This window comes from Mchenga conophoros, linkage group LG22 (assembly GCF_057382185.1).
Source record: "Mchenga conophoros isolate Kocher_MC1m ecotype Shallow Benthic linkage group LG22, M_conophoros_male_GT1.1, whole genome shotgun sequence".
Lineage (NCBI taxonomy): Eukaryota > Metazoa > Chordata > Actinopteri > Cichliformes > Cichlidae > Mchenga > Mchenga conophoros.
In genome coordinates this window covers 350,297-363,629 of record NC_140546.1, presented here as the reverse complement: position 1 = coordinate 363,629, position 13,333 = coordinate 350,297, and the positions used below count along the sequence as shown (strand labels likewise).

The 13,333-nt window shown below is 43.2% G+C and overlaps 1 protein-coding gene across 3 annotated transcripts; it reads left to right on the top strand.

The window, feature by feature from the left end:
• The first annotated feature begins 810 nt into the window (after positions 1-810).
• Positions 811-12,641, top strand: LOC146548424 (uncharacterized). Of its 3 annotated transcripts, XM_085262348.1 has the most exons (9): positions 1,375-2,061; positions 2,150-2,277; positions 6,506-7,794; positions 10,584-10,863; positions 11,026-11,392; positions 11,469-11,607; positions 11,703-11,796; positions 12,069-12,224; positions 12,466-12,641. In XM_085262348.1, exons 4-8 carry the CDS (start codon positions 10,837-10,839, stop codon positions 12,111-12,113), a joined length of 672 nt encoding a protein of 223 aa, XP_085118474.1. In that variant the 5' UTR covers positions 1,375-2,061; positions 2,150-2,277; positions 6,506-7,794; positions 10,584-10,836; the 3' UTR covers positions 12,114-12,224; positions 12,466-12,641. The 3 variants fall into 3 exon arrangements, with proteins under 3 accessions (XP_085118473.1, XP_085118474.1, XP_085118472.1); XM_085262347.1 differs by lacking the exons at positions 1,375-2,061; positions 6,506-7,794; positions 10,584-10,863; ... (3 more) ...; positions 12,069-12,224; positions 12,466-12,641 and adding an exon at positions 811-1,366 and having other exon boundaries at positions 2,150-6,496; XM_085262346.1 differs by lacking the exons at positions 6,506-7,794; positions 10,584-10,863; positions 11,026-11,392; ... (2 more) ...; positions 12,069-12,224; positions 12,466-12,641 and having other exon boundaries at positions 1,377-2,061; positions 2,150-6,496.
• Positions 12,642-13,333: the final 692 nt, after the last annotated feature.

Sequence of the window (13,333 nt, the reverse complement as noted above, 5' to 3'; positions counted from 1 at the left end):
GGATGCAGGAGGAAGCAGAGATGAAGAGGAGGATGCAAGAGGAAGCAGAGATGAAGAGGAGGATGCAGGAGGAAGCAGAGACAGAGAGGAAGATGCAGAGGAAGCACAGACGAAGAGGAGGAAGCAGAGATGGAGAGGAGGATGCAGGAGGAAGCAGAGATGAAGAGGAGGATGCAAGAGGAAGCAGAGACGAAGAGGAGGATGCAGGAGGAAGCAGAGACAGAGAGAAAGATGCAGGAGGAAGCAGAGATGAAGAGGAGGATGCAGGAGGAAGCAGAGACAGAGAGGAAGATGCAAGAGGAAGCACAGACGGAGAGGAGGATGAAAGAGGAAGCACAGACGAAGAGGAGGAAGCACAGACAGAGAGAAAGATGCAGGAGGAAGCACAGACGAAGAGGAGGAAGCAAAGATGGAGAGGAGGATGCAGGAGGAAGCAGAGATGAAGAGGAGGATGCAGGAGGCTGACAGAGGGAAGATGTTGGTACAGGCTCTAAATGAAGAATAAATTCCTCGTTTAGAGCCTCTGGGTCTGGGACTGGTCCAGCATCGACACTGTCAGCAGAGGATGGTCCAGCTGCTGGTGTAGACCTTTTAGCAGGAGGTGAAGCTTGTAATTCTGAAAAATTTTAAATATTAAACATTCATTAAAATGGGTTGAAAAAATGTACAGTACACATAAACACATAATAAGTAGCCCAAACTTTAATAATATGTCTGCATTAGGTGCATAGTAATTACATAAATTGCAAAAAAGTGCAATAAACTACAAAAAAATTGAAAATCGTTTTTGTTTTTTTAACATATATTTCTAGTTAGAGAAATTTAAGAGGCTTATCCCTCAAAACTGTAAATACAAAAAAGTTACACAAACTAGTTTCCCACCACAGGAAATTTATTTTGAGTGTCTTCATAGTTTTATTTTTGAAATACACCAATTTTTATATACTGCAGGAAAAACGAAAATAAATATTATAGTGCAAATTTGCAAAATAACAGCATATGCATCAAAATAAACTATTTCCAGCAGTGCAATATGAGTCTTAAGCATCCCAGAAACGACACAGAAAGTCATAAAGTCAAACATAACTTTTTAAAACACATAACAAGTAAAACACAAGGTCATAAGGCCCCGATCGTAAAAAACTACATTTCCGCAAAATTACGTCACTTCCGGTTTCGGGCAGGTCATGCGGTCATGTGATAGTTCGCGCTGATGGACGTAGGAAGTGTTACAAACAGCTGATGGATCGGCGAAGCGTGTTTCTGGAATATCATGTTTTTGTTGCTGCAAGTGATTTTTATGCAGTTTTTGCAAAGCTATATGTGGAAGGAAACTGTGACCTAGGACAAGCTGATGGCATAAGATGTAAGTACAACTCCTCCAGTTTCATATGCAAAAAAAATTATTGCGCTAGCTTACTTGGTTGCAGAGCTACCGGGATTTAAAAATAGTTACGCAAAACAGAGCGTGCCCGCTCCGATCGGCTGTAAAGGGTTAATAAAGTTTAATATTTTGGAAAAAAAATGTTGGCAAAGAGAGGAAGTGACGTAAGATTTGCGCATGCGGGGTACCGATCGGGTTTCCGGTAAGGATCGGGTAGCGTTGAAACTCTGTCGTGCTAGCTAGCACGCAGTATGAGTCATTGTAACTGTCAGCACAACGAAAATAAACTACACCTAAACTCGGTTTATATCTGACCCAAATAGAGTGCAGTTCATAACTTCTTACCTGAAATTCAGTTCACCTCACGCTCCGACCGGCAGCCGCCTGCTTCTCCTGCCTTCGGTTTCCCTGATCCGGGATTGAGCTCTGCGTTAGCCACCACCGGTCGATCGGCGGCCGCCTCGCCGGTGGCTAGCTGCCCTGTGTTGTAGCTCCGCGTTAGCCACCACCAAAAAGCTCAGTTATTTTTTCCACATCGACCAGCATCATCGGCCCATATAAACGAAAAATAAGTCCAGCTAAGACAAACACTGTTTGCGAGCGATCGGGGGTGAAAGGAGCCTCACTGAAAGGGTGTTTTTTAGCGAAGGGTCGCTAGCCGGCTAGCATGAGAACGGGTTGGTACAGACAGTATTCTCCAAAGAGTTGTTGTGTTGTATAATTTGTCTCCTGTCCTAATTTCCTCTCTCCCTGAGGACACTCCAGGTCCAAGCGCAGCAATGGGTAACCAAGAGTTTCCAGAAAGTCAGCCGCCCACAACAGGGAGAAAGAGGAAAAGAGACCGAAATGATGAGCTGCTAGACCTCATCAGAGAGGAGAGCGCAACAGAACAGGTCACATGACAGCACAGCATTTTCTCTGCATTTTCTACCCACAGTTTGAACTAAATAACAAATAACACAACCTACACAAACTGAAAACAAACAGAAATCACAGAGTAAAATTTGAAAACTTTTATTGATGTTAATTTAAAAGTTATTTAAAAAAAGAAAACCCATATAAAGTAAAAAAAAAAGTAAAAAAAAAATCGTAAAAATAAATAAAAAGAAAGGAAAAAAAAAAGAAAACCCAAACAGACAAACCCCTCTGAGCAAGCAATAGGCGACAGTGGGAAGGAAAAACTCCATTTTAACAGGGAGAAACCTCCGACAGAACCGGGCTCTGTGAGGGGACAGCCATCTGCCTCGACTGGTCAATGGGTTCTCATAAGTGACTCGATCAATTTAAAAAGAGCCATTCTAATTGTAAAAATAACCAATTTAAAATCCAGTTAGTTTTCTAGGATTCAAGCAAACTACATTAAACCCGGAGGGAGCCCTAGCTGCAGATTGTTAAAGATATCAACTTGAATATTCCGGGCAGTATTTTCATTCCTGACATTAATGGTATTAGTGCCACCAAAGGAATTGTTTACTATGTTCACAACCGTACTTTGCTGTGAAATAGCAGGTTGCCCCTGGTTTGAATCTTCTGTGTCTGAGTCATCTGGGCTCCCCATACAGCACACACACAAGCATGCAAACAGGTTTTTGCAATTTTGATTGTTTGGCCTAGATTCAGGTTCAGGAGCTGGGTCCTGTGTTGGTGACGGTGTGTGGGTGACAGTTGATGCTTTATTGGCCATCAACTGGCCATCAACTTTGCATTTTTGATTATTGAATCTAGATTCCAGTTCAGGTGGTGTCTCCTGTGTTGGGCTGGTGACAGTTGATGGTTTATTGGCCATTGCGTTTTAATATCTATTTGCAGATAATTTGTTTTCTCCGTTTGTTAAAACTAGCGTGTTACGTTTCGGTGTTGTCAGTGTGTTGTTTTTGGCGTGACTGTTATGTGTTTCCTGTGTTACTTTGAAAGTCTGTGTTATCTTAGTCTTTTTAGTTTACGTTTCCCTGTCTCGTCAGTTCTGAGTTGCCCCAGCTGTGTTTCCCTCTTGTTGTCCATTTTCCTGATTGCTCCCTCTAGGTATTTAAACCCTGTGTTTCAGTGTGTCATGGCCGGGGTGTAACATATGGGGGCTCGTCCGGGATTGCCTTCGCTGGGGGGTCTGGGGACCGCCCCAGCCTTTGTCGTCGCTGGAGGGTCCGAGGGACCGCTCCAGCCTTCGTCGTCTGCTGGAGGGTCAGTGGGACCGCTCCAGCCTTCATCAGCTTCGTCTGCCTTCGCTGAGGGGAGGGTCCGTGGGACCGCCCCAGCCTTTGTCGTCGCTGGAGGGTCCGTGGGACCGCTCCAGCCTTCATCCGCCTTCGCTGGAGGGTCCGTGGGACCGCTCCAGCCTTCATCCGCCTTCGCTGGAGGGTCCGAGGGACCGCTCCAGCCTTCGTCGTCTGCTGGAGGGTCAGTGGGACCGCTCCAGCCTTCATCAGCTTCGTCTGCCTTCGCTGAGGGGAGGGTCCGTGGGACCGCCCCAGCCTTTGTCGTCGCTGGAGGGTCCGTGGGACCGCTCCAGCCTTCATCCGCCTTCGCTGGAGGGTCCGTGGTACCGCTCCAGCCTTCGTCGGCTTCGTCTGTCTGGATCAAACTTTTCACTTGGTGTTAAATGTTTGATTTTTGGGTGGGGGGAACTGTTACGTTTCGGTGTTGTCAGTGTGTTGTTTTTGGCGTGACTGTTATGTGTTTCCTGTGTTACTTTGAAAGTCTGTGTTATCTTAGTCTTTTTTGTTTACGTTTCCCTGTCTCGTCAGTTCTGAGTTGCCCCAGCTGTGTTTCCCTCTTGTTGTCCATTTTCCTGATTGCTCCCTCTAGGTATTTAAACCCTGTGTTTCAGTGTGTCATGGTCGCGATCTCCCCCGTGTTGTAAATAGTTTGGTGTTTTGTTGTAAATAAATAGTTTGTTGTAAATAGATTTGTCGATACTTTCGTTTCGGGATTTTGGTGGTGAGCTTTAGTGGGGGTTTTTTGTGTGTGTTTTTTTTTTCCTTTATTTTTACTTTTTTCGTGTTGCACTCCGGTTGCCTAGGCCGGGGTGTTCCTGCAGAGGGCTATTTATAGACTTAAATCCTTTGAAGTGTATGACGTCACTGAAGCCTTTGCTCTAAGCCCCGCCCATTTCGAGAAAAAAAAAGAATGCGCTCGAAGTGTGTGGCGTGTTTGTATATGACATATATCACTAATATCCATAATACCACGGAAACACCTGACAACTCAGAGGATTATGCATCGCTGGCAGATCAAATTCAGGCTGTGATTCTACAGAAAGAAATGGATTTGTTAAACATCCCAGAAAATAGCACAACAACAGTGGCCTCAAAGGAGACAGAAACAGCTCCTGAACGTGCACAGACCTCTAACACAGTTGACCGCATCATGGAAAATCTAATCTGTGTGCCAGTTGTTATTGTACAGAAAGCAACAGTCAACGTGAACAGCACAGCAGAAAATTCCGCTGGTGCCACACTTATCACTAATGTCCAAAATACCACGGAAAGACCTGAAAACTCAGAGGATAATGCATCGCTGGCAGATCAAATTCAGGCTGTGATTCTACAGAAAACAAGGGATTTGTTCAACATCAGGGAAAATAGCACAACAACAGTGGCCTCAAAGGAGACACAGACAGCTCCTGAACAACAGAAAACAACAGACAACATGAACAACACAGCAGAAAATGTTGCCACAAATATCATTGATACAACTGACGAGCCCAGAACTCTAATAGACAAGAAAAACCGTGACACCACGCAGGCTGTAGATAAAGCAGGAACCTCTTTGGAAAATAATGTAACCCCAAAGAATTCCTCTGCTCAACATGAAGCCAGCATGCAAAATCAATTCAAAAAACACCCTTTGGCAGCAAAGGATGAATTGCCTCAAAACAAAGAAAAATACAGATTTTTTGTGGAAATATGTATGGAAGAACTAGTTAAGCGGGTTATAAAAAAATCAGGTAAAGTCACAAGTCCAGAAAGAGTTTTAGCCATCTACAAGAGGCTTAGCAAAAAGATCTGGGCTAAGATCGGGGATGAAATTGATCAAATCCCCTTAAGGAAGTTCAAAAACTTTGAGAAGGTGATTTTCAAAGCCCTGTGTAAACAGTGGCAAGAGGCAGAAGTAGTTCTGCGAAACATGGAATTAAATGAACCAACAGTCGACAATACGATTGTTAAAATTTTCACAGAAGAGGCAGCCAAACTCTCGAAGAAGCCAAGTTGCATACGTCGGTTTTTCTCATCTATAGGCCGACTGTTTTGTTTCACCAGGAGACAAAACAAGGTTGATGCACTGTAAAATGGTAAATGGCCTGTATTTGTGTAGCGCTTTCCTAGTCCCTAAGGACCCCAAAGCGCTTCACGCGTCCAGTCATCCACCCATTCACACACACATTCACACACTGGTGATGGCAAGCTACGTTGTAGCCACAGCCGCCCTGGGGCGCACTGACAGAGGCGAGGCTGCCGGACACTGGCGCCGCCGGGCCCTCTGACCACCACCAGTAGGCGTAGGGTGAAGTGTCTTGAGCCACGATCGCCCCTGATGCACTGTAGAAAAAATTGTGATAACCCCTTGGAACGGTCGCGGCAGATGGCTGTCCCCTCACTGAGCCTGGTTCTGCCGGAAGTTTCTTCCTCTTAAAAGGGAGTTTTTCTTCCCCACTGTCGCCAAGTGCTTGCTCAGAGGGGTTTTTCTGTTGGGGTTTTCTTTTTAATAACTTTTAAAAAAGTTAACATCAATAAAAGTTATTAAATTTTACACTGATTTCTGTTTTTTTATTGTCTATAAGTTGAATAAATACATTTGTTATTTCTTACTCAGTTCAAACTGTGGGTAGAAAATGCTGTGCTGTCATGTGACCTGTTCACACACACACACACACACACACACACACCAACATTGGTTTGATTAAACAAAAAAAGGAACAATTTAAAAAGTTTTCACACACATTTCTTTTTCTCCAGACATGAATGACACCAGAAAATCACTTTCAGATCCTCTCATGGCAATGCAGCAGAGGATTTAACACATGACCTTTGACCCTCTCTAGAGAACCTCTGCTTTTCTTCTTCTCGTCCCCCCACTTGGCAGCATTACTGCCTCCGGCTGATCATCTTGCTTCTCCCCCTGCAGAGTTTGGAATCTGGTGTGAGAAGAGACGCCACCGCTCAACAGCATGCTCTCACCCAGGTGATACTTGAGCATACCTGACAGCTGCTGAGGGTCACCTGGACACAGAAACACAAACAGGTCTGATCACATTTCCTTCTTCATGCTAAGCTCTGCTATAAGCCACAACTTGCTTTGCCCCATGTTTGTAGATGACTGGAATCAGAGCAGAGTCTCTGCATGTCTTTATTAGGGTGGAAGCTGCTACTGATATTTGTGCAGCAGACTAAACAAACAGTTTGTGAACATTCAGCATGTTCAGTCCAATCAAAAAGCAGGAAAATAGCCCCACTGAGAAATCTCTACAAGGCACCGCTGAGAGGTGCCATGTAGAGATTCATACATTCGGTCTTCATACTCGACTCCAGATCTGGACTTGTGTTGAACTCGACTGAGGTGGTCTGATCAGACACAGCGCTGCTCTTCACTGCAGCTGTCCACAAATCACAGAGGAAGTCAGGAGTGTTTTTACCTCGTCTAGCTGCCTCTGTGTGTGTGTGTGTGTGTGTCTCTTTAATTCATTTTTCTTTGTAAGCTACAGAGACCTTCACAGGACAATAATTGATCCTCGTGTTCGCATGAAATCACTAAATACATGCAGCAAAGCCCAGAGGACACAGGTAACCGATACAGGAGACTTTTCCTGCCCTTCCAGGGAGAAAGTCGATTTCTTCAGTTATACTTCCTGTTGTTTTTTTTGGTTTTTACGTTGAAGATTTTAGATGTTTGGCTTTTAATTCTGGTACTCCTGTTTTAATTTCAAGGCCTGAGGTTGTTCTTCTTGCACCCGTGGACAGAATCGTCTGTTTTTATAGTTTTATAGTTGTTTTGGAGTCAATTTTGCTTCAGTTAGTTCATTTAAAATATTTTAAATAGTTGGGTTTTTTTTATTGTCAGTGGTAGTTTGCTGTGTATTGTGTTGTGTGAACTTGGCAAACTAACTAAAGGAAGCATGTCCCAGGTCTGGTTTGTGGGTGGTTGTCTGCTTAGTAATGAACTCTGCAGACCACATCAAGCTTTCTGCTTCCCACAGGTGTAGCATATGGACTGAAAGCAAACAGAGGTGTTAGTGTGTTGTTGTGTAGTTTCTATTGAAGCTGACATCATTTAATGCTGTTTCTGCATGCTGGTCAGTGCCATCCAGACAGCAGGTATGACTGAGCTTTTGAACCAGGAGAAGGTGTTTACCTTCTTCGCTCCCAACGACGATGCCTTCAATGCACTGCCGCAGGATGAACTCAGCAGGCTGATGTGTGAGTTTTATTCAACTACACAGCTTCTCTTCATTCACATTCTTAATTTATCCACATGGACACTTTCCACACACGTGTGTAAAGCGTCTCTCTTCTTTACAGCAGCTTATGCTGAGACAGCTCGTTCTCACTCCGGACGCGTAAAATAATGACGATTTGTCACGTCCCTTAACTTCTCATGCTGACACCTAAGGTACCCTTCCACATTTTTATGTGACGCTGTGGGTTGTCAATTCATTCCAATATGAACCCGCTCGCGGCGATCGGAGACGCTTCGAGCAGAGGCTCCAGCCATCCTTTTACTCCAATAATAACCCCGTCACGGCGAAACATGACACCGTGAAGCACAATCTAACTGGAGAACCGGGGACCCTCTCCGCGAACGGGTTTTTCTCCCTAATTTAATGCTTTCTTTTAATGACATCGTTAACATTTCTCAACAAAAACACATGAAAGTATCACTGATAATTCAACAATAAAAGCTTGGAGTCATTTGGCGCGGCTGCCCCTCTGTTGGTCTTCCATGGTCTCTTGTGTTCTGGGGGCCTCTGGATGTCTGGAGTTTTGATCTCCTCCATACCCGCTTCACACCCTGGAGGACGGGGCTGTGGCCCCCCCACACTCCCTAGCAGATCGTTACATGGAGAAACCTTTGGAATACAAGCGCGCTGATCCACACAGGTATGCACACGGGTGTTCACTGCTCGTAGACCCAAATTACACCTTTCTTGGCCGCTACTTCGAAGCACATCTGTCCTGCGTGCTGCACAACAACATTGAATATTTAGTATTTACTGCTGTTTACACTTAGCTAGATTAATGCGATGGTGTTGTGTTTAGTATGTTGCTTTGGTTTTTTTTGCTTGTTTTCTATTTTTCTCTCAACAGGTGATCCAGGAGATTTTTATTTTTTTTTCTCCCCCCCTTTCTCACTGTCCCTCTCCCCTTCTGTTTTTCCTTTCCTTCCTCTTTCTTTCTCCCTTTCCTATCCCTCACTCATGTCTGTCCCGTCTGTAACATCTGAAAATAAAATATAATAAATAATAAAAACAAAGATCGACCAAATGGACCAATACGGCAATGCCACGATGATCCATTTGGCAAAGTAAATCCATTGGGTATCCTTGTTGGTCTTCAGACAACAATTCTGATGGCTAAAGAACCAAATGGGACAGGCAAAAAAAAAAAAATAATAATAATAACCCCGTCACGGCGAAACATGACACCGTGAAGCACAATCTAACTGGAGAACCGGGGACCCTCTCCGCGAACGGGTTTTTCTTCCTAATTTAATGCTTTCTTTTAATGACATCGTTAACATTTCTCAACAAAAACACATGAAAGTATCACTGATAATTCAACAGTAAAAGCTTGGAGTCATTTTTGACCAGGACATGTCCTTCAACGCACATATTAAACAAATATGTAAGACTGCTTTCTTCCATTTGCGCAACATCTCTAAAATTAGAAATATCCTGTCTCAGAGTGATGCTGAAAAACTAGTTCATGCATTTATTACTTCCAGGCTGGACTACTGCAATTCATTATTATCAGGATGTCCAAAAAACTCACTGAAAAGCCTCCAGCTAATCCAAAATGCTGCAGCAAGAGTCCTGACAGGGACTAGAAAGAGAGAGCAGATTTCTCCTGTTTTGGCTTCCCTTCATTGGCTTCCTGTTAAGTCCAGAATTGAATTCAAAATCCTGCTCCTCACATACAAGGTCTTAAATAATCAGGCCCCATCTTATCTTAATGACCTTGTAGTACCATATCACCCTATTAGAGCACTTTGCTCTCGCTCTGCAGGCCTACTTGTTGTTCCTGGAGTATTTAAAAGTAGAATGGGAGGGAGAGCCTTCAGTTTTCAGGCCCCACTTCTGTGGAACCAGCTTCCAGTTTGGATTCGGGAGACAGACACTATCTCTACTTTTAAGATTAGGCTTAAAACTTTCCTTTTTGCTAAAGCATATAGTTAGGGCTGGACCAGGTGACCCTGAATCCTCCCTTAGTTATGCTGCAATAGACGTAGGCTGCCGGGGGATTCCCATGATGCATTGAGTTTTTCCTTTCCAGTCACCTTTCTCACTCACTATGTATTAACAGACCTCTCTGCATTGAATCATATCTGTTATTAACCTCTGTCTCTCTTCCACAGCATGTCTTTATCCTGTCTTCCTTCTCTCACCCCAACCGGTCGCAGCAGATGGCCGCCCCTCCCTGAGCCTGGTTCTGCCGGAGGTTTCTTCCTGTTAAAAGGGAGTTTTTCCTTCCCACTGTCGCTTGCTCATAGGGGGTCATATGATTGTTGGGTTTTTCTCTGTATCTATGAAGCGCCTTGAGGCGACTTTTGTTGTGATTTGGCGCTATATAAATCAAATTGAATTGAATTGAATTAAAATCGCTTCATGTTTTGGCCACCACACAGTGTTTTCCAAACTGATTCACGATCTGAAAGTGTGCAGATCTAACGTACATAATCCTTTGTTAGGTTTATTATTTTCATTTCACACGTAAAACATTTATAGATTCATTCACCACTCCTGTTAGTTTGAGCTTCAGGCTGCTGACGAACTCCTTCAAGATATGCAGGTAACATTTTTAGTGGAATCAGTTGTTAAAGAGGGAACACGCTTGTCTAATATTTTGTACGGAGTAAACGTTATATTATTTTAAATTTTTTTTTAAAGTTTATGTCACATTAAGTTGGTTAACTTAAGCTGTTTGATAATCTTTGCTTTAATCATAGACTGTATTTTAGGCGTTCCCTTTTTTCCTTGTTAATTGCGTAGAATGATGCAGAGTGAACCTCAGCCAAGACCAGTGCGCTGGAAAAAACGTGACAGACAGGGAGCTTTTATTCCTCAAAGATCATCAACCACTCGAAGTACTAGTTGCATGCCACGTGCTCAGTGTTCACACAACCATTGATTTTATCTCACAACTTGTTTTCACCAAAGAATTTCAGTAAGTAAATATTCTTCAATTTTTTTCCCCCTCCAGTGTCCAGAGAGCAGCATCAATGTCCACGTGAAGAACCTAGTTATGTTGCCAGTGTCAACCCAACAAAAGGTACTTTACCTTCTTGTATTTATTGTGATTTCTGTTTACTTTTATATTTGTTGTTATAGTTGAGTTATGCAGGGCTTTTGTGCAGTCCTAAGAAACATACTGCCTAGAGTGTTTTTCACTTTGTGGAAGAGTTTCTTCCTTTCTTTCTTTTTTTTCTGTTAGTGTATGGTGCTTCATCAGGAGCTCCTTCAGTTGTTGGAGGATGGAGAAGAGGATGCAGCCATGACTTGTGAGACGTCGTCTGAGTCAGCTGCTACTCACTGGGCGATCAGAAATATGGTGTCCTTGCAAAAGTGGAAAGAGGCCAGGCCTTGTCTTATAGACAATATGTTAGCTACTCTGGATCCACAGTCACACCGTGTGTGTCAGTGTGGCAAACAAGTAGTTGTGAGGTGTCTGGACTGCCTGCCTCTTCCATTCCTTTGTGCTGACTGTGATATTGCAGTTCACACACGCTTTGTCCTGCACAACAGAGAGGCAGTAACAGGAGGGTTTTTGCAGCCTTCATCAGAGTTTCACAAGCCAATAGGTACGGTTTTTAAGTCTTATGCATTTCTTGCTTTGTATGAGTATGAGTGGGTGCTGTTATTGTATATTTATTGGAGTGGAGTGGAGTGCTGTAAAGTTTGAGGTGGACAGGATGTGCAAGGAGCCATGCTTTAGCTGCCCTGCCTGCACTCCAGACATGCTTGCCGTCTCAGTTGATGGAAACCGCAAGCTTTATCGCTTTCAGTCAAATGCAAGGTACGTTATGCATTGTGTACATAAGTCAAATATGGATTTGTAGAAAAATGTATTTTAATGTTTCTTTTCAAACAACTGTCACTGTGTTCGTTCAGCACTTCAGAGCAGGGGGACTTTGAAGGTGTCTTCATTGAAAAAGATGAGGAAGTTGCTGAGTTTGTGAAATACATCCAGAGACACACAAATCATGTAAGATACACATATATATATATATATTAGTGCTGTTAGCGTTAATCTTGTTAAAATGACGTTAATGCCATAACCATATACACATACACGTATCCAGTGATGCCCTCATGCAGACCGATATTTGGCCCTGGCAGAGCACAAGTGAACGTAAGCTCTTGATATATAAATATCCTTTTTAAACAAACTCCCAGTATCTGAGCAGTAGTTGAATGTTTTGTTCTTGAATCATAATATGCTACTATGTTTTCCCATCTGATGTTGTTAAACTGTAGCTGCTGCTGACCTCCGGACAAAGAGAAAAGTCTTTGAGAAGGTGATGGCTGTGAGGCGCCTGAGAGAGGAGGAGATGATCCTTTGCAGGGAGATGCGGCATCACTGGACAGTGTTGCGAATGCCATCTGTGGTGTTGGGAACAATCTCCTCAGACTGTAAGCACTTTATTTATTTATTAATTTTTTGATGAATCGATTGAAAATAAGAGCAGATGCTAAAGTCTTACTGGATCTTTTACCTATATCTAGATTGCTAGCTAACACTGCCTTCTCCCTTTTAAAAAAATGTTTAATTACAGCATCCTAATTCCTTGTGTTTATGAGGTGAGGTTTTTTTTTTGTTTGTTTGTTTGTTTTTTAACTTTTCTCATATTTATTTGTTTTGTTCTTTTTACAGCCTCCTTTGTTGGCATGTCGGAGGATGCACAGAAGGGACTCTGTAGCCTGGTTTTAGAAAACAAAGTGAACTGAAAGCTGAAATGCTCAAAGTAAAGGACGTGTACAAGAGAATCCTCAGCCACCAACCACTCCTGGAAATGGACTCGGAGGAGGACATTCCAGACGATGCCACTGAGAGTGATTTGAGCACTTCTGCTGAAGACTGATTGTGTCATCATTGATGTTATGTTTGGTAAAATAAAAAGTTAATCACATCTCTGTTTAATGTGATTTTTCAACAGACATTTTACATTTTGAGAAGAAAAATGGAATTTCCTTGGTGCAGTTGTTTACCCTGAATCATTATTTCCCATCTAATTTAATGACTAGTGTACATGTTCAGATACGATAACATAATTTAATTTATGGGATGCTTTCTGGGCTGCTCAAATGATCACAAAATTTAAAAGCACCAGGCAGCACACTCACAAGTACATTTTTTGTTCAGTGTTTTGTCGAAGAAATCAACAAGTACAATTGAGATGTTTGCTGTAGTGGTGTGTTTGTTAAGAAGCATGCCAGCACACCGGTGAAGTGACAGTCCCAGAATGCACCCGAGCCAGTGACTCGCCCCAGAGCAAATGAAATTGCTTATCTAGAAAGACAACCGTCATCAAAGAAGAAGTAAAAGAGTAGGAAACAAATGGTAAGGGAAGGTACTGTGGGGTAGGAAAGAAAGGCCAGAGCTGTGCAAAATGACCTCCAGCAGGCTACAAATGTGCACGTCTGCTCAAACGGTCAGAAACCGACTCCATGAGGGTGGTATGAGGGCCCGACGTCCACAGGTGGGGTTGTGCTTACAGCCCAACACCGTGCCGGATGTTTGG